The sequence below is a fragment of the Oncorhynchus clarkii genome, chromosome 5 (assembly GCF_045791955.1).
Source record: "Oncorhynchus clarkii lewisi isolate Uvic-CL-2024 chromosome 5, UVic_Ocla_1.0, whole genome shotgun sequence".
Taxonomy (NCBI): domain Eukaryota; kingdom Metazoa; phylum Chordata; class Actinopteri; order Salmoniformes; family Salmonidae; genus Oncorhynchus; species Oncorhynchus clarkii.
In genome coordinates, this window is record NC_092151.1 from 97,500,819 (window position 1) to 97,526,582 (window position 25,764).

The 25,764-nt window shown below is 46.3% G+C and overlaps 1 protein-coding gene across 1 annotated transcript in view; it reads right to left on the bottom strand.

The window, feature by feature from the left end:
* Positions 1–883: 883 nt before the first annotated feature.
* LOC139409599 (mitochondrial import receptor subunit TOM70-like) overlaps positions 884–25,764 on the bottom strand; it is a 29,929-nt gene continuing 5,048 nt past the window's right edge. The window contains exons 2-12 of the mRNA XM_071155005.1: positions 19,971–20,144; positions 18,008–18,134; positions 16,797–16,906; positions 12,569–12,717; positions 12,017–12,224; positions 6,670–6,804; positions 6,288–6,395; positions 3,369–3,485; positions 3,115–3,212; positions 2,792–2,914; positions 884–2,115 (exon numbers count right to left, since the gene is read on the bottom strand). Coding sequence (XP_071011106.1) covers positions 1,962–2,115; positions 2,792–2,914; positions 3,115–3,212; positions 3,369–3,485; positions 6,288–6,395; positions 6,670–6,804; positions 12,017–12,224; positions 12,569–12,717; positions 16,797–16,906; positions 18,008–18,134; positions 19,971–20,144 — 1,503 coding nt within the window. The 3' untranslated portion in view covers positions 884–1,961. The remainder of the gene's footprint in view (positions 2,116–2,791; positions 2,915–3,114; positions 3,213–3,368; positions 3,486–6,287; positions 6,396–6,669; positions 6,805–12,016; positions 12,225–12,568; positions 12,718–16,796; positions 16,907–18,007; positions 18,135–19,970; positions 20,145–25,764) is intronic.

Below are 25,764 nucleotides of genomic sequence, written 5' to 3' on the forward strand. Positions count from 1 at the left end.
CCCTAAATTCACCCTTATCCCACACTACTTTAGGACCCTAACTTCACCCGTATCCCACACTACTTTAGGACCCTAAATTCACCCTTATCCCACACTACTTTAGGACCCTTATCCCACACTACTTTAGGACCCTAAATTCACCCTTATCCCACACTACTTTAGGACCCTTATCCCACACTACTTCAGGACCCTAACTTCACCCGTATCCCACACTACTTTAGGACCCTTATCCCACACTACTTTAGGACCCTAACTCCACCCTTATCCCACACTACTTTAGGACCCTTATCCCACACTACTTTAGGACCCTTATCCCACACTACTTTAGGACCCTAACTTCACCCGTATCCCACACTACTTTAGGACCCTAAATTCACCCTTATCCCACACTACTTTAGGACCCTTATCCCACACTACTTTAGGACCCTAAATTCACCCTTATCCCACACTACTTTAGGACCCTTATCCCACACTACTTCAGGACCCTAACTTCACCCGTATCCCACACTACTTTAGGACCCTAACTTCACCCGTATCCCACACTACTTTAGGACCCTAACTCCACCCTTATCCCACACTACTTTAGGACCCTTATCCCACACTACTTTAGGACCCTTATCCCACACTACTTTAGGACCCTAACTTCACCCGTATCCCACACTACTTTAGGACCCTTATCCCACACTACTTTAGGACCCTTATCCCACACTACTTTAGGACCCTAACTTCACCCGTATCCCACACTACTTTAGGACCCTAAATTCACCCTTATCCCACACTACTTTAGGACCCTTATCCCACACTACTTTAGGACCCTAAATTCACCCTTATCCCACACTACTTTAGGACCCTTATCCCACACTACTTCAGGACCCTAACTTCACCCGTATCCCACACTACTTTAGGACCCTTATCCCACACTACTTTAGGACCCTAACTCCACCCTTATCCCACACTACTTTAGGACCCTTATCCCACACTACTTTAGGACCCTTATCCCACACTACTTTAGGACCCTAACTTCACCCGTATCCCACACTACTTTAGGACCCTAACTCCACCCTTATCCCACACTACTTTAGGACCCTTATCCCACACTACTTTAGGACCCTTATCCCACACTACTTTAGGACCCTTATCCCACACTACTTTAGGACCCTTATCCCACACATCGTCAACTCCAGCATTACACCAAACACAGACATCCATCATTATACACACACATTTGACTAACATTTTAATCCTTCATTTAATTAGCCATTCGATAATGTTACATCATCTTGAGGATATGGAAGTGCCCGGACAGAAACGTGGTAGAGAACAGTAACAAACAAATGAACAGTCCATTGGAACTCTATTCCGTTCTCAGTGTGCAGGCAACATACAACGTTAATCATCTTAAATACTTCCGAATATGGATTAGTCAATGAGAATGAGAAGTCTATTGAAAGAATCTCCCTTTTGATTTTAGAAGGTTGAATTATTTCTGGGTAGATACCTGGTTTCACATGGCCATTCACATGTTTCTGATAACAGACCAGACAGTGAGGTACAGGAAGGATCATAAGGGTTGGTGACCTGGGTTAAACTAAGTACCAAGAAACAGAGGGGTGTGTGGGTCAAACTAAGGGCCTTGATGAAGAGGGGTGTGTGGGTTAAGACCATTAATTACCAGATGTTTGGGTTCTGGCCTTGGTTGTGAACAGTAAAGCCTCTCCTTTGTTACAGCTCGATTCAACGTGACGTAAACATGATCATGTAGTGCAGCGTTTCCCGAACTCTGCCTGCCCCCCCCCCCCGGACAGAGTTTGGGAAATGCTGATATTTGGTCACAGATCAAGTTTCTCTTTTTTATTTATTCAGTATGTCTACAAAACCAAATGACTGAAACATCTGCAGTTATAATACAATCAGGTTCAGCAGTGGAGAGTGGGAGGGTCTTGGGTCATGTGACAGGGTAGTTACAGTGTGGGTGGCTTCAGCCCATACTTCCTGGCTACCTCAGTCTGGGCGTATGCTGCGTCACACAGTGAGTAGAGGTGGGCCATCTCCATCTCGGACTTGGCTAGGTTTATGGCCTTGTTGAACATGTCTATTGCCTTGTCCAGGTTGCCCCTGGGAGGGAGAGAGGGATGTTAATAAATTATTATTTTAACGTGTTTTATACACTGTGGACAAAACATTAAACACCTTTCTAAATGATTGAGTTGCACCCCCCTCTGCCCTCAGAACAGCCTCCATTCATCAGGGCCATGGACTCTACAAGGTGTTGAAAACGTCCCACAGGGATTCTGGTCCATGTTGACTCCAATGCTTCCCACAGTTGTGTCAAGTTGGCTGGATGTCCTTTGGGTGGTGGACCATTGTTGATACACACACAAATCTGTTGAGCGTGAAAAACCCAGCAGCGTTGCAGTTCTTGACACAAACCGGTGCGCCTGGCACCTACTAAAATACCCCATTCAAAGGCACTTATGCTTTGCCCATTCACCATCTGAATGACACACATACATAAATCCATGTCTCAAGGCTTAAAAATCCTTCTTTAACCCGTCTCCCCCCCTTCATCTGCACTGATTGAAGTGGATTTAACAAGAGACATCAATAAGGGATCATAGCTTTCACCTGGTCAGTGTAATGTTTTGTCCACCCAGTATATATTGTATGACATCACATTTAATGTGTATCAGCATATAAACCTAAACATCAGTTATTTCATGCCTTTTAAACCAAACTCCAAAGTGTGTTAAGTGTTTATTACTGGCCAATATTTTGAAAGTATTCAGCTAACCTTTGAACTTCGATAGTTCCCATGGTTTCGTAGGCAAAGTCACATTTGTTGTCAATCTCGATGGCCTTGCTGATGAGGTCCAGGCCGAGGTCCAAGTCCTGCTTCCACTGGAGCTGCAACAACCTGAATACACCGAGAGGCATTGGCAACTGGCTGGGCACACACAGAACGTCTGGTGTAGTGTTGTCAGACTAACTCACCCCTTGTGGATGTATGTTGTAGCGTTGTCAGACTAACTCACCCCTTGTGGACGTATGTTGTAGCGTTGTCAGACTAACTCACCCCTTGTGGACGTATGTTGTAGTGTTGTCAGACTAACTCACCCCTTGTGGACGTATGTTGTAGCGTTATCAGGCTCCAGGTCAATACACTTGTTGTACATCTGATCTGCCTTGCCAAACTGCTGCTGGTCAGTCAACGCCTGAACAACACAGCGTCACAGGAGAAACGGTTCAGGGTGATTCACATACTCAAGTTAGTTTTGAGACAACCAGACACAATGTACTGCAAGTGAGACGTGATGTTACGATAGTGTGCCAGACAGGCGAGACTTGCAGTATGTGTGTGAGACGTTTACCTGAGCGTACAGAGCGTACCCCTCGGCACACTTAGGGAACCTCCTGATGACGTCCTCAAAGCCGTCCATGGCCGTCTGCACCTGGGACTGGCTGTTGCCAGTGTACGCCTGTCTGTACTGGAGGGAAATTAGCACAAGAGACTCAGACTAGCTGGTTAAACTATAATCAACACACATTTAGTATACTCCATACTGCACCAACCTTAGAGAGCTATACTCCATACTGCACCAACCTTAGAGAGCTATACGCCATACTGCACCAACCTTAGAGAGCTATACTCCATACTGCACCAACCCTAGAGAGCTATACTCCATACTGCCTGTGTAGAGTGTACTGTCCTAACACTGTGTAGAGTGTACTGTCCTAACACTGTGTAGAGTGTACTGTCCTAACACTGTGTAGAGTGTACTGTCCCAACACTGTGTAGAGTGTACTGTCCTAACACTGTGTAGAGTGTACTGTCCTAACACTGTGTAGAGTGTACTGTCCTAACACTGTGTAGAGTGTACTGTCCTAACACTGTGTAGAGTGTACTGTCCTAACACTCTGTAGAGTGTACTGTCCTAACACTGTGTAGAGTGTACTGTCCTAACACTGTGTAGAGTGTACTGTCCTAACACTGTGTAGAGTGTACTGTCCTAACACTGTCCTAACACTGTGTAGAGTGTACTGTCCTAACACTGTGTAGAGTGTACTGTCCTAACACTGTGTAGAGTGTACTGTCCTAACACTCTGTAGAGTGTACTGTCCTAACACTGTGTAGAGTGTACTGTCCTAACACTGTGTAGAGTGTACTGTCCTAACACTGTGTAGAGTGTACTGTCCTAACACTGTGTAGAGTGTACTGTCCTAACACTGTGTAGAGTGTACTGTCCTAACACTGTGTAGAGTGTACTGTCCTAACACTGTGTAGAGTGTACTGTCCTAACACTGTGTAGAGTGTACTGTCCTAACACTGTGTAGAGTGTACTGTCCCAACACTGTGTAGAGTGTACTGTCCCAACACTGTGTAGAGTGTACTGTCCTAACACTGTGTAGAGTGTACTGTCCTAACACTGTGTAGAGTGTACTGTCCTAACACTGTGTAGAGTGTACTGTCCTAACACTGTGTAGAGTGTACTGTCCTAACACTCTGTAGAGTGTACTGTCCTAACACTGTGTAGAGTGTACTGTCCTAACACTGTGTAGAGTGTACTGTCCTAACACTGTGTAGAGTGTACTGTCCTAACACTGTCCTAACACTGTGTAGAGTGTACTGTCCCAACACTGTAGAGTGTACTGTCCCAACACTGTGTAGAGTGTACTGTCCCAACACTGTGTAGAGTGTACTGTCCTAACACTGTGTAGAGTGTACTGTCCTAACACTGTGTAGAGTGTACTGTCCTAACACTGTGTAGAGTGTACTGTCCTAACACTGTGTAGAGTGTACTGTCCTAACACTGTGTAGAGTGTACTGTCCTAACACTGTGTAGAGTGTACTGTCCTAACACTGTGTAGAGTGTACTGTCCTAACACTGTGTAGAGTGTACTGTCCTAACACTGTGTAGAGTGTACTGTCCTAACACTGTCCTAACACTGTGTAGAGTGTACTGTCCCAACACTGTAGAGTGTACTGTCCCAACACTGTAGAGTGTACTGTCCCAACACTGTAGAGTGTACTGTCCCAACACTGTGTAGAGTGTACTGTCCCAACACTGTGTAGAGTGTACTGTCCTAACACTGTGTAGAGTGTACTGTCCTAACACTGTGTAGAGTGTACTGTCCTAACACTGTGTAGAGTGTACTGTCCTAACACTGTGTAGAGTGTACTGTCCTAACACTGTGTAGAGTGTACTGTCCTAACACTGTGTAGAGTGTACTGTCCTAACACTGTGTAGAGTGTACTGTCCTAACACTGTGTAGAGTGTACTGTCCTAACACTGTCCTAACACTGTGTAGAGTGTACTGTCCCAACACTGTGTAGAGTGTACTGTCCCAACACTGTAGAGTGTACTGTCCCAACACTGTAGAGTGTACTGTCCCAACACTGTGTAGAGTGTACTGTCCTAACACTGTGTAGAGTGTACTGTCCTAACACTGTGTAGAGTGTACTGTCCCAACACTGTGTAGAGTGTACTGTCCCAACACTGTGTAGAGTGTACTGTCCTAACACTGTGTAGAGTGTACTGTCCTAACACTGTGTAGAGTGTACTGTCCTAACACTGTGTAGAGTGTACTGTCCTAACACTGTGTAGAGTGTACTGTCCTAACACTGTGTAGAGTGTACTGTCCTAACACTGTGTAGAGTGTACTGTCCTAACACTGTGTAGAGTGTAATGTCCTAACACTGTGTAGAGTGTACTGTCCTAACACTGTGTAGAGTGTACTGTCCTAACACTGTGTAGAGTGTACTGTCCTAACACTGTGTAGAGTGTACTGTCCTAACACTGTGTAGAGTGTACTGTCCTAACACTGTGTAGAGTGTACTGTCCTAACACTGTGTAGAGTGTACTGTCCTAACACTGTGTAGAGTGTACTGTCCTAACACTGTGTAGAGTGTACTGTCCTAACACTGTGTAGAGTGTACTGTCCTAACACTGTGTAGAGTGTACTGTCCCAACACTGTGTAGAGTGTACTGTCCTAACACTGTGTAGAGTGTACTGTCCTAACACTGTGTAGAGTGTACTGTCCTAACACTGTGTAGAGTGTACTGTCCTAACACTGTGTAGAGTGTACTGTCCTAACACTGTGTAGAGTGTACTGTCCTAACACTGTGTAGAGTGTACTGTCCTAACACTGTGTAGAGTGTACTGTCCTAACACTGTGTAGAGTGTACTGTCCTAACACTGTGTAGAGTGTACTGTCCTAACACTGTGTAGAGTGTACTGTCCTAACACTGTGTAGTGTACTGTACAGTGGTGTTCTGGTGTCCACCCACCAGTGCGAAACATTTCTGAGCCTGTGCCAGAGCAGAGTCAGGTCTGAGCAGGATGCACTCATCAAAGTCTCCGACGGCCTCCTCCACCTGGTCCAGAAGGATCTTCAACTGAAGGGGAAACACGTCGGTGTGTTAGGGTCAACCAATGGCAACAAGCCTGACGTGACTTAATGTAACTTTATGATTGCAACATAGATTTAGTCACAAATGGAACCTTTTTCTCCATTTAGTGCACTACTTTTGACAAGAGCCAAATGGGTAGTGCACTACTTTTGACCAGAGCCCTATGGGTAGTGCACTACTTTTGACCAGAGCCCTATGGGTAGGGAACTAAATAGGGTGCCATTTGGGCCGTAATGGATAGTGATAGAGACAGCCCTACCTGTCCCCGGTGGTGGTAGACGTCTGCGTTGCGCGTGTCGATCTCAGCGGCCATGTTGAAGTCCTGTGTTGACATCATAGGCTGCTGCTGCTGCATGTACATACTGCCACGCTTGATCAGAGCATTGGCCCTCAGCTGCAGTACCAGGACAGAGACAGGACAAACACAGGGTTTCAGTCAGAGCATTGGCCCTGAGCTGTAGTACCAGGACAGAGACAGGACAAACACAGGGTTTCAGTCAGAGCATTGGCCCTGAGCTGCAGTACCAGGACAGAGACAGGACAAAAACAGGGTTTCAGTCAGAGCATTGGCCCTGAGCTGCAGTACCAGGACAGAGACAGGACAAACACAGGGTTTCAGTCAGAGCATTGGCCCTGAGCTGCAGTACCAGGACAGAGACAGGACAAACACAGGGTTTCAGTCAGAGCATTGGCCCTGAGCTGCAGTACCAGGACAGAGACAGGACAAACACAGGGTTTCAGTCAGAGCATTGGCCCTGAGCTGCAGTACCAGGACAGAGACAGGACAAACACAGGGTTTGAGTCAGAGCATTGGCCCTGAGCTGCAGTACCAGGACAGAGACAGGACAAAAACAGGGTTTCAGTCAGAGCATTGGCCCTGAGCTGCAGTACCAGGACAGAGACAGGACAAACACAGGGTTTCAGTCAGAGCATTGGCCCTGAGCTGCAGTACCAGGACAGAGACAGGACAAACACAGGGTTTCAGTCAGAGCATTGGCCCTGAGCTGCAGTACCAGGACAGAGACAGGACAAACACAGGGTTTCAGTCAGAGCATTGGCCCTGAGCTGCAGTACCAGGACAGAGACCGGACAAACACAGGGTTTCAGTCAGAGCATTGGCCCTGAGCTGCAGTACCAGGACAGAGACAGGACAAACACAGGGTTTCAGTCAGAGCATTGGCCCTGAGCTGCAGTACCAGGACAGAGACAGGACAAACACAGGGTTTCAGTCAGAGCATTGGCCCTGAGCTGCAGTACCAGGACAGAGACAGGACAAAAACAGGGTTTCAGTCAGAGCATTGGCCCTGAGCTGCAGTACCAGGACAGAGACAGGACAAACACAGGGTTTCAGTCAGAGCATTGGTCCTGAGCTGCAGTACCAGGACAGAGACAGGACAAACACAGGGTTTCAGTCAGAGCATTGGCCCTGAGCTGCAGTACCAGGACAGAGACAGGACAAACACAGGGTTTCAGTCAGAGCATTGGCCCTGAGCTGCAGTACCAGGACAGAGACAGGACAAACACAGGGTTTCAGTCAGAGCATTGGCCCTGAGCTGCAGTACCAGGACAGAGACAGGACAAACACAGGGTTTGAGTCAGAGCATTGGCCCTGAGCTGCAGTACCAGGACAGAGACAGGACAAAAACAGGGTTTCAGTCAGAGCATTGGCCCTGAGCTGCAGTACCAGGACAGAGACAGGACAAACACAGGGTTTCAGTCAGAGCATTGGCCCTGAGCTGCAGTACCAGGACAGAGACAGGACAAACACAGGGTTTCAGTCAGAGCATTGGCCCTGAGCTGCAGTACCAGGACAGAGACAGGACAAACACAGGGTTTCAGTCAGAGCATTGGCCCTGAGCTGCAGTACCAGGACAGAGACCGGACAAACACAGGGTTTCAGTCAGAGCATTGGCCCTGAGCTGCAGTACTAGGACAGAGACAGGACAAGCAAAGCGGGTGTATTGGACCTTCCTCGTGCTCTCGAGGAAGACTATAGTCAAACTACCAGTTTCCACCGACTTCGCCACCCCGATCGTAGCGGGTGAAGTACGGTTTCAACATGTTGACATGACACAGGCGTTTTCTTCCTGCGCTCCGGTGTGGCGATAATGTAATCCAGATCCAGATTTTTCACCATGGGGTAAGGGCCTGAAAAGCGGGCTTGCAACAGTGAGCCCAGAACGGGCAACAAAACAGAAACTTGGTCACCCAGATCAAAAGTACGGATTGGGCTTTTCGTTCGTAACAAACGTAGATTTTAGTTTGAGCCTCAAACTCACAGGTGCGTTGCAATCTGTATCGAAAAGCGTTAACATGCTCCAACAAATTTGTTTTTGTGTTTAAGGTGTTACCCTGCATAGCGTGTACGACAGCGTGTTCCAGTTCTCGCCAATATCCAGCAACTTCGTACAGCCATTGAAGAGGAGTGGGACAACATTCCACAGGTCACAATCAACAGCCTGATCAACTCTATGTGAAGGAGATGTATCTGCTGTATGATGTGAATGCTGGTCAGATACTGACTGGTTTTCTGATCCACCCCCCACCTTTGTTTTTATCTGGATTCCCAGTCATGTGACATCCATAGATTAGGACCTAATGAATGTATTCCCAGTCATGTGACATCCATAGATTAGGACCTAATGAATGTATTCCCAGTCATGTGACATCCATAGATTAGGACCTAATGAATGTATTCCCAGTCATGTGACATCCATAGATTAGGACCTAATGAATGTATTCCCAGTCATGTGACATCCATAGATTAGGACCTAATGAATGTATTCCCAGTCATGTGACATCCATAGATTAGGACCTAATGAATGTATTCCCAGTCATGTGACATCCATAGATTAGGACCTAATGAATGTATTCCCAGTCATGTGACATCCATAGATTAGGACCTAATGAATGTATTCCCAGTCATGTGACATCCATAGATTAGGACCTAATGAATGTATTCCCAGTCATGTGACATCCATAGATTAGGACCTAATGAATGTATTCCCAGTCATGTGACATCCATAGATTAGGACCTAATGAATGTATTCCCAGTCATGTGACATCCATAGATTAGGGCCTAATGAATGTATTCCCAGTCATGTGACATCCATAGATTAGGGCCTAATGAATGTATTCCCAGTCATGCGACATCCATAGATTAGGACCTAATGAATGTATTCCCAGTCATGTGACATCCATAGATTAGGACCTAATGAATGTATTCCCAGTCATGTGACATCCATAGATTAGGACCTAATGAATGTATTCCCAGTCATGTGACATCCATAGATTAGGACCTAATGAATGTATTCCCAGTCATGTGACATCCATAGATTAGGACCTAATGAATGTATTCCCAGTCATGTGACATCCATAGATTAGGACCTAATGAATGTATTCCCAGTCATGTGACATCCATAGATTAGGACCTAATGAATGTATTCCCAGTCATGTGACATCCATAGATTAGGACCTAATGAATGTATTCCCAGTCATGTGACATCCATAGATTAGGACCTAATGAATGTATTCCCAGTCATGTGACATCCATAGATTAGGACCTAATGAATGTATTCCCAGTCATGTGACATCCATAGATTAGGACCTAATGAATGTATTCCCAGTCATGTGACATCCATAGATTAGGACCTAATGAATGTATTCCCAGTCATGTGACATCCATAGATTAGGACCTAATGAATGTATTCCCAGTCATGTGACATCCATAGATTAGGACCTAATGAATGTATTCCCAGTCATGTGACATCCATAGATTAGGACCTAATGAATGTATTCCCAGTCATGTGACATCCATAGATTAGGACCTAATGAATGTATTCCCAGTCATGTGACATCCATAGATTAGGACCTAATGAATGTATTCCCAGTCATGTGACATCCATAGATTAGGACCTAATGAATGTATTCCCAGTCATGTGACATCCATAGATTAGGACCTAATGAATGTATTCCCAGTCATGTGACATCCATAGATTAGGACCTAATGAATGTATTCCCAGTCATGTGACATCCATAGATTAGGACCTAATGAATGTATTCCCAGTCATGTGACATCCATAGATTAGGACCTAATGAATGTATTCCCAGTCATGTGACATCCATAGATTAGGACCTAATGAATGTATTCCCAGTCATGTGACATCCATAGATTAGGACCTAATGAATGTATTCCCAGTCATGTGACATCCATAGATTAGGACCTAATGAATGTATTCCCAGTCATGTGACATCCATAGATTAGGACCTAATGAATGTATTCCCAGTCATGTGACATCCATAGATTAGGACCTAATGAATGTATTCCCAGTCATGTGACATCCATAGATTAGGACCTAATGAATGTATTCCCAGTCATGTGACATCCATAGATTAGGACCTAATGAATGTATTCCCAGTCATGTGACATCCATAGATTAGGACCTAATGAATGTATTCCCAGTCATGTGACATCCATAGATTAGGACCTAATGAATGTATTCCCAGTCATGCGACATCCATAGATTAGGACCTAATGAATGTATTCCCAGTCATGCGACAACCATAGATTAGGACCTAATGAATGTATTCCCAGTCATGCGACATCCATAGATTAGGACCTAATGAATGTATTCCCAGTCATGTGACATCCATAGATTAGGACCTAATGAATGTATTCCCAGTCATGTGACATCCATAGATTAGGACCTAATGAATGTATTCCCAGTCATGCGACATCCATAGATTAGGACCTAATGAATGTATTCCCAGTCATGCGACATCCATAGATTAGGACCTAATGAATGTATTCCCAGTCATGCGACATCCATAGATTAGGACCTAATGAATGTATTCCCAGTCATGTGACATCCATAGATTAGGACCTAATGAATGTATTCCCAGTCATGTGACATCCATAGATTAGGACCTAATGAATGTATTCCCAGTCATGTGACATCCATAGATTAGGACCTAATGAATGTATTCCCAGTCATGTGACATCCATAGATTAGGACCTAATGAATGTATTCCCAGTCATGCGACATCCATAGATTAGGACCTAATGAATGTATTCCCAGTCATGCGACATCCATAGATTAGGACCTAATGAATGTATTCCCAGTCATGTGACATCCATAGATTAGGACCTAATTAATGTATTCCCAGTCATGTGACATCCATAGATTAGGACCTAATGAATGTATTCCCAGTCATGTGACATCCATAGATTAGGACCTAATGAATGTATTCCCAGTCATGTGACATCCATAGATTAGGACCTAATGAATGTATTCCCAGTCATGTGACATCCATAGATTAGGGCCTAATGAATGTATTCCCAGCCATGTGACATCCATAGATTAGGACCTAATGAATGTATTCCCAGTCATGTGACATCCATAGATTAGGACCTAATGAATGTATTCCCAGTCATGTGACATCCATAGATTAGGACCTAATGAATGTATTCCCAGTCATGTGACATCCATAGATTAGGACCTAATGAATGTATTCCCAGTCATGTGACATCCATAGATTAGGACCTAATGAATGCATTTCATTTGACTGATTTCCTTCTATGAACTGTGAGTCCTGAAAAACCCTACCTTGATGTTGGCGTCCTCCATGTTGATGACCCGGTCCAGGTCGGGCTGGGCGCCGGTGGCGTTGCCAATCAGGAGGTAGAAGGTTGCCCGTAGCAACAATGCCTCAGCAGTGTACCGGCCCCCTGAATCCACCTCCTTAGTGCACTCACTGATGATCTTATCATAGTTCTCCTCCTCCATATACTGCTTGGCCTTCAGATAACCAGAACTATGGACAGGACAGAGGTCAGAGGTTAAGGACAGGGTTAATGTACTGCTTGGCCTTCAGGTAACCAGAACTATGGACAGGTTAGAGGTTAAGGACAGGGTTAATGTACTGCTTGGCCTTCAGATAACCAGAATTATGGACAGGACAGAGGTTAGAGGTTAAGGACAGGGTTGACATATTAGGATCTTTCAAAATGTATCTTTCCTCAATTCCTATCAATCCTCGGTCCTCACCTTCTCAAAACCCATTGGACAAGAAGGCCTGAGGGGAGGGACTAGTAGTTAGGCAGGCCTTTTCATCCAGAGCCAACATACGGAAAGTGACATCACACAGTGACTTCTGACCTTTCTGTGACCTCTGCGGCCTCGCCCTCGTTGTCCTTGTCCTCGTCCTTCTTCTCGCCCTTCTGGAGCGGCTGGCTGATTATGTCATCGGTGAAGGAGCTGAAGTAGGACTTGATGAACTGAGGAGAAGGCATCAGGGGGTCACGGTTCTGTAGAGAGAGATGGAAATAGAGGGAGAGACTTGTACTGCTTTCAAAGTATTTACGGTATTTTGCTTAAAAAATATATATATATATATATCGAGGCCATTGTTTATATGACCCCCTTACGAACAGGCCCACCTTTTTGCCATCCGGTGCGCATGCCGGGGATGAGTGGTAGTAGTGGTGTGTGGATGTGGTTGGCTGTCTTATTTTAATAAATCCATTGAGAAAATACACCATCAAAAATGAATCCATTATTAATTCATTGAGGCAAGAATGATATTTTTTTTAGATGTATTTTCAAAAGACCAGAACAGAATATTTTTAGTTGAATTGGGCCGATGTTACGGGTCTGTGCAGCCATCGCTACGCCATCCAAATGAAATCAATAGTTAGTTACCTTGTTCATGAAACAGACACGACACACGATCACAGTCAACATACATATATTGTATAGTAAGAATATAATGGAACATAACAGAATAAAATACATCAAATATTCTTTCCACACAACTTGTGTGACGGGAATGTATGGAGCCGCTGTCATATAAAACAAGTGATATTTAGAAACAGAGCCCAAGCCCATGCTTCGTTATCCGCGTTTCACCTCTTTCCTAACCCCACTCTGCTTCGTTATCCGCGTTTTACCTCTTTCCTAACCCCACTCTGCTTCGTTATCCGCGTTTCACCTCTTTCCTACCTCCACTCTGCTTCGTTATCCGCGTTTTACCTCTTTCCTAACCCCACTCTGCTTCGTTATCCACGTTCCACCTCTTTCCTACCCCCACTCTGCTTCGTTATCCACGTTCTACCTCTTTCCTACCCCCACTCTGCTTCGTTATCCACGTTCCACCTCTTTCCTACCCCCACTCTGCTTCGTTATCCACGTTCCACCTCTTTCCTACCCCCACTCTGCTTCGTTATCCACGTTCCACCTCTTTCCTACCCCCACTCTGCTTCGTTATCCACGTTCCACCTCTTTCCTACCCCCAACTCTGCAGTGTTATCCACGTTCCACCTCTTTCCTACCCCCACTCTGCGGTGTTATCCACGTTCCACCTCTTTCCTACCCCCACTCTGCAGTGTTATCCACGTTCCACCTCTTTCCTACCCCCACTCTGCGATGTTATCCACGTTCCACCTCTTTCCTACCCCCACTCTGCTTCGTTATCCACGTTCCACCTCTTTCCTACCCCCACTCTGCGATGTTAGGGAACAGGCGTAGTGTCTTACCTTCATCATGATACAAATAGAAAATATGAATCCTATTTTCAAAAGCATGTCTCGTTCATATTTCACAACCTCCGTGGGCTTTTGGAGTTGCCTTTACAGGATCTAGCAGAATAATAGCCCTACACTTGATTTGGGCAACATTCTATCATCCTAAATGTTTCTGATCAGTACTAGATTAGCTATTCCACCTACACTTATTTGCCCAGCAAGAAACCAATTAACCAAATGGCCTATACAGACAGAGATTCAGTGAAGCAAAATCCAAAAAAGTCAGAGGCTTGTTGTAGGGAGTAGGACTAGGCTACTAAGTGACCGGTAGGGAGTAGGCCTGGGCTACTAAGTGACCGGTAGGGAGTAGGTCTAGGCTACTAAGTGACCGGTAGGGAGTAGGTCTGGGCTACTAAGTGACCGGTAGGGAGTAGGTCTGGGCTACTAAGTGACCGGTAGGGAGTAGGTCTGGGCTACTAAGTGACCGGCAGGGAGTAGGTCTGGGTTACTAAGTGACCGGTAGGGAGTAGGCTACTGCGAGTGAAGAGCAACATCATCCACTTGATAAACTACACAACAAGCTGGTAGAATGTTCTGATCAGGGCCAATGAATGAGCCAACTAGACAAGTTGATCCAGAGCATCCCAAACATGCTCAATGGGTGACATGTCTGGTGAGTATGCAGACCATGGAAGAACTGGGACACCATACACACTACGCTGCCCGCTCAGTACAGTTGAACCTGTGATTCATCCGTGAACAGCACACTTCTCCAGCGTGCCAGTGGCCACTGAAGTCAGTTATGACGCCAAGCTGCAGTCAGATCAAGACTAGTGAGGATGACAAGCACGAGGATGAGCTTCCCTGAGCCTGACTGTGTTTGGTATGGTGCATTATCACTGCCACTAAGCCTGGCAGTGATAATGCACCAAACCAAACACTAAGCCTGACAGTGATAATGCACCATACCAAACACTAAGACTGGCAGTGATAATGCACCATAACAAACACTAAGACTGGCAGTGATAATGCACCATACCAAACACTAAGCCCGACAGTGATAATGCACCAAACCAAACACTAAGCCGAACAGTGATAATGCACCATACCAAACACTAAGCCTGACAGTGATAATGCACCATACCAAACACTAAGCCTGACAGTGATAATGCACCATACCAAACACTAAGACTGGCAGTGATAATGCACCATACCAAGCACTAAGCCCGACAGTGATAATGCACCAAACCAAACACTAAGCCTGACAGTGATAATGCACCATACCAAACACTAAGACTGGCAGTGACAATGCACCAAAATTCTATTAAACTCCGCAAAAAAAAGAAACGTCCCTTTTCCAGGACCCTTTCAGGACCCCTAATTTGTAAAAATCCAAAACACTTCACAGACCTTCATTGTAAAGGGGTTAAACACTGTTTCCCATGCTTGTTCAATGAACCATAAACAATTCATGAACATGCACCTGTGGAACGGTCGTTAAGACACTAACAGCTTACAGACGGTAGGAAATTAAGGTCACACATATGAAAACTTAGTACACTAAAGAGGCCTTTCTACTGACTCTGAAAAACACCAAAAGAAAGATGCCCAGGGTCCCTGCTCATCTGCGTGAACGTGCCTTAGGCATGCTGAAAGGAGGCATGAGGACTGCAGATGTGGCCAATGTCCGTACTGTGAGACGCCAAAGACAGCGCTACAGGGAGACAGGACGGACAGCTGATCGTCCTCGCAGTGGCAGACCACGTGTAACAACACCTGCACAGGATCGGTACATCCGAACATCACACCAGCGGGACAGGTACAGTACAGCAACAACTGCCCGAGTTACACCAGGAACGCACAATCCCTCCATCAGTGCTCAGACTCCGCAATAGGCTGAGAGAGGCTGGACTGAGGGCTTGTAGGCCTGTTGTAAGGCAGGTTCTCACCAGACATCACCGGCAACAACCTCGCCTATGGGCACAAACCCACCGTCGCTGGACCAGACAGGACTGGCAAAAAGTGCTCTTCACTGACGAGCAGCGGTTGTCTCACCAGGGGTGATGGTCGGATTTGTGTTTATCGTTGAATGAATGAGCGTTACACCGAGGCCTGTACTCTGGAGCGAGATCGATTTGGAGGTGGAGGGTCCGTCATGGTCTGGGGCGGTGTGTCACAGCATCATCAGACTGAGCTTGTTGTCATTGCAGGCAATCTCAACGCTGTGCGTTACAGGGAAGACATCCTCCTCCCTCATGTGGTACCCTTCCTGCAGGCTCATTCTGACATGACTCTCCAGCATGACAATGCCACCAGCCATACTGCTCGTTCTGTGCGTCATTTCCTGCAAGACAGGAATGTCAGTGTTCTGCCATGGCTAGCGTTGAGCCCGGATCTCAATCCCATTGAGCACGTCTAGGACCTGTTGGATCGGAGGTTGAGGGCTATGGTCATTCCCCGCAGGAACTTGCAGGTACCTTGGTGGAAGAGTGGGGTAACATCTCACAGAAAGAACTGGCAAATATGGTGCAGGAGGAGATGCATTGCAGTATTTAATGCAGCTGGTGGCCACACCAGATACTGACTGTTACTTTTGATTTTGACACACACCACCCCCCCCCCCCTTTGTTCAGGGACACATTATTCCATTTCTGTTAGTCACATGTCTGTGGAACTTGTTCAGTTCATGTCTCAGTTGTTGAATCTTGTTATGTTCATACAAATATTTACACATGTTAAGTTTGCTGAAAATAAACGCAGTTGACAGTGAGAGGACATTTCTTTTTTTTTTGCTGAGTTTAGTTGTAATCAAACAGCATCTAAGTTCAGTAAGGAGCAACAGGAGAGCTGGGACATCCTCTCACCTTGTATTTGTCTTTGGCCTTCTCCTTCCCCAGCAGTTTGAGGACTTTGTCTGCTAGCAGCATACTCTGCTGGTTCTGGAAGGCCTCCAGGATACACACCGCCGTCACATCTACAGGAACAGGAAGGGGGGGGGGGGGGGGGGGGGGAATATATGGGGGTTCCCTTGTTATCTACAGGAACAGGAGGGGGAATATATGGGGGTTCCCTTGTCATCTACAGGAACAGGAGGGGGAATATATGGGGGTTCCCTTGTCATCTACAGGAACTGGGGGGGGGGGTATAGGATATACCTATCCTCCAGGCCTTCCTCCTTGTTGTCCAGTGTGTGTGTGAGAGTCTACCTTCAATGTAGTTATTGTTGTCCAGTGTGTGTGTGTCTACCATGTAGATCTTGTTGTCTAGTGTGTGTGTGTGTGTGTGTCTACCATGTAGTTCTTGTTGTCTAGTGTGTGTGTGTGTCTACCATGTAGATCTTGTTGTCCAGTGTGTCTACCTTCAATGTAGTTCTTGTTGTCCAGTGTGTGTGTGTCTACCATGTAGTTCTTGTTGTCCAGTGTGTGTGTGTGTCTACCATGTAGTTCTTGTTATCCAGTGTGTGTGTGTGTGTGTGTGTGTGTGTGTGTGTGTGTGTGTGTCTACCTTCCATGTAGTTCTTGTTATCCAGTGTGTGTGTGTGTGTCTACCTTCCATGTAGTTCTTGTTATCCAGTGTGTGAGAGTCTACCTTCAATGTAGTTATTGTTATCCAGTGTGTGTGTGTGTGTGTGTGTGTGTGTGTGTGTGTGTGTGTGTCTACCTTCCATGTAGTTCTTGTTATCCAGTGTGTGTGTGTGTGTGTGTGTGTGTGTGTGTGTGTGTGTGTGTACTTTCCATGTAGTTCTTGTTATCCAGTGTGTGTGTGTGTGTCTACCTTCCATGTAGTTCTTGTTATCCAGTGTGTGTGTGTGTGTCTACCTTCCATGTAGTTCTTGTTATCCAGTGTGTGTGTGTGGGGGGGGGGGGGGTATAGGATATACCTATCCTCCAGGCCTTCCTCCTTGTTGTCCAGTGTGTGTGTGAGAGTCTACCTTCAATGTAGTTATTGTTGTCCAGTGTGTGTGTGTGTGTCTACCATGTAGTTCTTGTTATCCAGTGTGTGTGTGTGTGTGTGTGTGTGTGTGTGTGTGTGTGTGTGTGTGTGTGTGTGTGTGTGTGTGTGTGTGTGTGTCTACCTTCCAGGCACTCCTTCTTGTTGTCCAGTCTCTCCAGGGCCTTGGCCCTCCTGAACAGGGCCTTGATGTAGCGTGGGTTCATCTCTACAGCCTGGGTACAGTCCTGCACCACCTCTGTCCACATCATCTACAAACAGACAGTTTATGTCAACAACACAGCACCACATAAAACCCAAACCCTGGGTACAGCACCACATGAAACCCAAACCCTGGATACAGCACCACATAAAACCCAAACCCTGGATACAGCACCACATACAACCCAAACCCTGGGTACAGCACCACATACAACCCAAACCCTGGGTACAGCACCACATACAACCCAAACCCTGGGTACAGCACCACATACAACCCAAACCCTGGGTACAGCACCACATACAACCCAAACCCTGGGTACAGCACCACATGAAACCCAAACCCTGGGTACAGCACCACATAAAACCCAAACCCTGGATACAGCACCACATGAAACCCAAACCCTGGGTACAGCACCACATGAAACCCAAACCCTGGGTACACCACCACATAAAACCCAAACCCTGGGTACAGCACCACATAAAACCCAAACCCTGGGTACAGCACCACATAAAACCCAAACCCTGGGTACAGCACCACATAAAACCCAAACCCTGGGTACAGCACCACATAAAACCCAAATCCTGGATACAGCACCACATAAAACCCAAACCCTGGATACAGCACCACATAAAACCCAAACCCTGGATACAGCACCACATAAAACCCAAACCCTGGATACAGCACCACATGAAACCCAAACCCTGGATACAGCACCACATGAAACCCAAACCCTGGGTACAGCACCACATGAAACCCAAACCCTGGATACAGCACCACATGAAACCCAAACCCTGGATACAGCACCACATAAAACCCAAACCCTGGATACAGCACCACATAAAACCCAAACCCTGGGTACAGGACCACATGAAACCCAAACCCTGGATACAGCACCACATAAAACCCAAACCCTGGATACAGCACCACATACAACCCAAACCCTGGGTACAGCACCACATGAAACCCAAACCCTGGGTACAGCACCACATGAAACCCAAACCCTGGGTACAGCACCACATAAAACCCAAACCCTGGATACAGCACCACATGAAACCCAAACCCTGGATACAGCACCACATGAAACCCAAACCCTGGATACAGCACCACATGAAACCCAAACCCTGGATACAGCACCACATAAAACCCAAACCCTGGATACAGCACCACATAAAACCCAAACCCTGGATACAGCACCACATAAAACCCAAACCCTGGGTACAGCACCACATGAAACCCAAACCCTGGATACAGCACCACATAAAACCCAAACCCTGGATACAGCACCACATAAAACCCAAACCCTGGATACAGCACCACATAAAACCCAAACCCTGGATACAGCACCACATGAAACCCAAACCCTGGGTACAGCACCACATGAAACCCAAACCCTGGATACAGCACCACATGAAACCCAAACCCTGGATACAGCACCACATAAAACCCAAACCCTGGATACAGCACCACATAAAACCCAAACCCTGGGTACAGCACCACATGAAACCCAAACCCTGGGTACAGCACCACATAAAACCCAAACCCTGGATACAGCACCACATAAAACCCAAACCCTGGGTACAGCACCACATGAAACCCAAACCCTGGGTACCACCTCTGTCCACTTCACCTAGAGGTGACAACCAATGTTGTTAATGTTAACACGAGGACACTCTAGTTGTCCAGTGTAAACCAGTGATGTCTGATGACACCTTCAATCAGAAGATGGGCTCATTGTAATGGCTGGTATGGAATTAATGAAACGGCATTCCATTCCAGCTAGTATTATGAGCTGTCCTCCCCTCACCAGCCTCCACTGCTATAAACCCACATGAACACATACAGAGCAACATAATGAATGGTTTCCATGGTGATAGTTGTCACTAACCTGCTGTTCGTAGGCAGCAGCTCTGTTCTGGTAGAAGGTGGACAGGTCTGTCTGGTTGTCTCTAGGACACAGACCGATGGCCTCTGTGTAACACTGGATGGCCTGCTCATACTTCCCAGCTTTGAAGTACTTGTTACCCTTGTTCTTAGCACCCTGGGCCCGGTCCAGAGGACTCTACAGAATGGAAAAGAGGGAGAGTTAGTAGCACCCTGGGCCCGGTCCAGAGGACTCTACAGGATGGAAGGGAGAGTTAGTGGCACCCTGGGCCCGGTCCAGAGGACTCTACAGGATGGAAAAGAGGGAGAGTTAGTAGCACCCTGGGCCCAGTCCAGAGGACTCTGCAGGATGGAAGGGAGAGTTAGTAGCACCCTGGGCCCGGTCCAGAGGACTCTACAGGATGGAAGGGAGAGTTAGTGGCACCCTGGGCCCGGTCCAGAGGACTCTGCAGGATGGAAGGGAGAGTTAGTAGCACCCTGGGCCCGATCCAGAGGACTCTACAGGATGGAAGGGAGAGTTAGTGGCACCCTGGGCCCGGTCCAGAGGACTCTACAGGATGGAAGGGAGAGTTAGTGGCACCCTGGGCCCGGTCCAGAGGACTCTGCAGGATGGAAGGGAGGGAGACAGAGTTAGTGGCACTCTGGGCCCGGTCCAGAGGACTCTACAGGATGGAAGGGAGAGTTAGTAGCACCCTGGGCCCGATCCAGAGGACTCTACAGGATGGAAGGGAGAGTTAGTAGCACCCTGGGCCCGATCCAGAGGACTCTACAGGATGGAAGGGAGAGTTAGTGGCACCCTGGGCCCGGTCCAGAGGACTCTACAGGATGGAAGGGAGAGTTAGTGGCACCCTGGGCCCGGTCCAGAGGACTCTACAGGATGGAAGGGAGAGTTAGTGGCACCCAGGGCTCGGTCCAGAGGACTCTGCAGGATGGAAGGGAGGGAGACAGAGTTAGTGGCACTCTGGGTCAAGGGTGAACAAGGAGTAATTAAAAATAATAAACACAGCTCCAACTGGGTTGGAGGGGGGAAGAGAGGAATGCATGTGTGTGCCTAACGAAAACAAAGAGGGTCCTTAACCTATGTTTGAACCAACCCAGCTATACCTCTGGTGAGATAGGACAGGGAGTACCCCTCCAGGTTTCCTTTATCTTGGGGGGAATGGAACTGTCAGTTGGGTAGTGATCAACTGTGGTGAGAATTGTAGAGTATTAGCCGATGCCACATTTTTATGGTGATACATCAGTGCAAAAGTGGGGAGAACCGTCACAAAGCCTGTGTTTGATGGTTGATTTTGGAGAGCCTTTTGCAATTTCGGCAGTTTTTTCGCTAATGGCATAATTAGGGTTGGTATGTGGTCAGAGATCAATCCTTTTATGGGTGGAGGTTCACTAATTAGCGGAGGACCACCTTTGATAGCTTGCACATTATTAGAAACATTTAGAGGAACATTTTTCCTATTTTCTTTCAAAGTTTGGGTTTGGAATTCATTGGAATCTGCAAAGACACGTTTAATCTATTTATAGATGTTGACGAACTATCAGTACTGTACCAGTAATGTGGAAGTTGGAAGTGAATGAATTTGCAAAAGCAAATTTAATTCATTAATCAATGCCAATGATTAATCCTACCTGGGTAGGCTATCTGGGTATTAAACTTTAATTAACCTGAGAAGTTTCTTCATCTAGGTTAATATGAGAAGTTTAAAAGTGTCTCATTTGATTAGAAGAACATTCAGTTATGTTCAACAATTTAACTTATTAAAAATGGAATGAGACGATAATCCATACAATCTCCATTGATTGGATATCATAAGTGTAAAGAGTAGATCAAATGTTGGGAACATTCAACACTGTGGTGCACTTCTCCCTAAGGCCGAAGCCACATGGGATTCCTGCTGGGGCGGGGCTTCTGTCAGTACTGGATTACTGAATGGTTTTGCAAAAAACAAATTTTACTGATTTATCAATTTAATGATAAATCAGACCTGTATAGGCTATTTGGGAATGAAACTTGAATTAACCTGAGAAGTTGCTTCATCTAGGTTAGTTTGGAAAAAGTTTACAATGTCTTATTTAGAAAACTCATCAATTTGGATATTATTTAAAATATCTATTTCAGAATGTAAATTGCCAGGTTTACACTTATTAGTTCAATTGGATAAGACATTGATATCCGTCTGGATATCATAAGTAATGACTTGAGCATGACCTGAATAATTCTTCATGAACGAATATAGTAGGCACCAGTCAGCGGTCAATAATTTCACACGCTGAAATCAAAAGGAACTACCCGGGGCGGAACTTCCATTCCGCAAGGCGGAGGAGTTTTAACGTAGCACAAGAAACCCAAATGGCATTTTCCCTTGTTAGCTTTAGCATGCAAGCTAAAGCCTCCTTTGTGCCTGAAAATGCAGCACATAGGATTCCCTTGGCAAGGGAAAGGTTTTCCTTAGAACGTATTATGTTCAAACCCTTTTCAGCGTTTTTTTGACAATGTTTTAACCAGAACACGCGGCAACAACGAAATGTGCCTTGGTCTACTCATGAGAGAGACAGAGACATATATCGCTGGTCAAGCTTACATCTCCCGATCGGCTGGCTCTTTGTCCTCGCTCGAGAAATTAATAATTACCGAGCCTACCCGCGTCTGAAACGCGTTTGGCCAAACGCTCTATTTCTCAGATTTCTATAATTAGCTTTCTCGGGCCCTAATACAGAACTGTATTACCCACCGACTACGTCAGAGAACAACACGGAGGAGGGGAAGCCTCAGCACACACACACAATAATGCTCGTCTACCACTCCAAAAATGTGTACGATAAACGTGGTATATTATGTAATCTGCCATTCAATTTTATACAGGCTGAATCAAAATGAAAGCGTCATTCTATTTTAGATTCCTATCAGGGGGCTCCAATTATGTAGTGTCTTTGGCTATGCCGGATTAAGTGATATGACATGCTATTCTATAAAATAATTTATCCGTAATTAATATCACCTGATTGAGCTAATCATGTAAATGTAATTAACTAGAGAGTCGGGGCACCACGAAATAATATTTATAGAGCTGTTATCTTCCGAATAAACTCTTAAAGACCTAGTAATATTTTACATCAATAGCAGTCAATATCAATCGTGATCTTAATTCAGTCTCATCTGAAAGTTGTAAATTCTTGGTTATCTGCACGAACCCTGGCTAACAATTTGAATCAGCAATACAAAATTGGGTTTAATTATTTATTTACTAAATACCTAACTAATCACACAGAATTACACATACATATAATTCAATCATAACTTGATTACAAATTACGTCATAAAGGAAAACGTCCCTAGCGGGCGGAACAGATATGACAGCTTGTTACACAAAGGAAAAGGGCTGGGTTTGAGTGAAAGAGCGGGAAGACTGAGGGACACAGGGAGAAGCTGTGCTATCGTAAATACAGTATCTGCTGCATTCTAAATTACCGCCCATTTGGAAAAGGAAACTGCAATAAATATTTACTCTGAGCTGCGCTTCGGTAGGTTGGTGGTAGATGGAAGGCCGTGTTGCCAAACTGAGTCCTTTGAAGAATGTCTCTGGTTGTCAATTGGATACGATGTAGTAACGTCATTGTGTGATAGACGGGATACTCTGTCTGTTCCTTCCTAACCCTTGTTGCATCTGCGGTTGCTAACTCAACTGCTAGGAGGTATCACTTCTGTAGTGAATAAGAGTTCAAAGTTCATACCATTCGCAACCAAAGCTCACGCTGATGTTGGCTTCATTCTGTAGTTATTATCTGAACCATTCTGACATTGGACCGTCGTCCTACATCCTCGGGAACAGGAAGTTATATTGTCGTCAAGGGCTTATATAGGAAGGGAGAGGAGGGGGTGTTTGAAAAGTTTTATAGCCCATGTTCCTTCACAGGTGCGGGCCACTAATTGAGCAGAGCCCTCTCTTATGAAAACCCAAATCTCACCTTTTAGAAGCTAAAATCACATTTCATCCCATCACAAATAATTTAATATTCAAACATTTAAATTGAACAACAATTCCATGTGAATCCGATAACTCTGATGTGTAGACTTTCCACTGTAGAGTTTGTCATCTTATCATTGATGAGAATGTCTCAGATGACAACCGAACTGACATCATATTCATTAAGTACCACCGCATATGTTCAATTATTCGGATTACCAGAATATAGTTCATTTCCCACCACCTTCTGATGTTCCCAGAATCTTTATGTTAACCAAGGGTTTTGCAAATGTAACCTCAGTTGGGTAGAGAAAGGACAGTTTATGACTGTCATAAACCTACCTCCCAGGCCAACATCATGACACATCCATCCAGCCAGACTGTCCCCCTACTCCATCCTAACCATCCAGCCTGACTGTCCCCCTACTCCATCCCTAACCATCCAGCCTGACTGTCCCCCTACTCCATCCTAACCATCCATCCAGCCAGACTGTCCCCCTACTCCATCCCTAACCATCCAGCCTGACTGTCCCCCTACTCCATCCCTAACCATCCAGCCTGACTGTCCCCCTACTCCATCCCTAACCATCCAGCCTGACTGTCCCCCTACTCCATCCCTAACCATCCAGCCTGACTGTCCCCCTACTCCATCCCTAACCATCCATCCTGGCTGTCCCCCATCCAAACCATCCATCCAGCCACACTGTCCCCCTACTCTGTCCCTAACCATCCATCCATCCTGACTGTCCCCCTACTCCATCCCTAACCATCCATCCATCCTGACTGTCCCCCTACTCCGTCCCTAACCATCCATCCATCCCGACTGTCCCCCTAACCATCCATCCTGACTGTCCCCCTACTCCATCCCTAACCATCCATCCATCCTGTCCCCCTACTCCATCCCTAACCATCCATCCATCCTGTCCCCCTACTCCATCCCTAACCATCCATCCATCCTGTCCCCCTACTCCATCCTAACCATCCATCCATCCTGTCCCCCTACTCCATCCTAACCATCCATCCTGACTGTCCCCCTACTCCATCCCTAACCATCCTGTCCCCCTACTCCATCCCTAACCATCCATCCATCCTGTCCCCCTACTCCATCCTAACCATCCATCCATCCTGTCCCCCTACTCCATCCTAACCATCCATCCAAACTGTCCCCCTACTCCATCCCTAACCATCCAGCTTGACTGTCCCCCTACTCCATCCCTAACCATCCATCCAGCCTGACTGTCCCCCTACTCCATCCTAACCATCCAGCCTGACTGTCCCCCTACTCCATCCCTAACCATCCAGCCTGACTGTCCCCCTACTCCATCCCTAACCATCCATCCAGCCACACTGTCCCCCTACTCCGTCCCTAACCATCCATCCATCCTGACTGTCCCCCTACTCCATCCCTAACCATCCATCCTGTTCCCCTACTCCATCCTAACCATCCATCCATCCATCCTGACTGTCCCCCTACTCCATCCTAACCATCCATCCTGACTGTCCCCCTACTCCATCCCTAACCATCCATCCTGACTGTCCCCCTACTCCATCCCTAACCATCCATCCAGCCTGACTGTCCCCCTACTCCATCCCTAACCATCCATCCAGCCTGACTGTCCCCCTACTCCATCCTAACCATCCATCCTGACTGTCCCCCTACTCCATCCCTAACCATCCATCCAGCCTGACTGTCCCCCTACTCCATCCTAACCATCCATCCTGACTGTCCCCCTACTCCATCCCTAACCATCCAGCCACACTGTCCCCCTACTCCAGGGAGTGAGAAGGGATCCCACTCAGATGGTGTAATCGACCATGTCCAAGAAAGGGAGG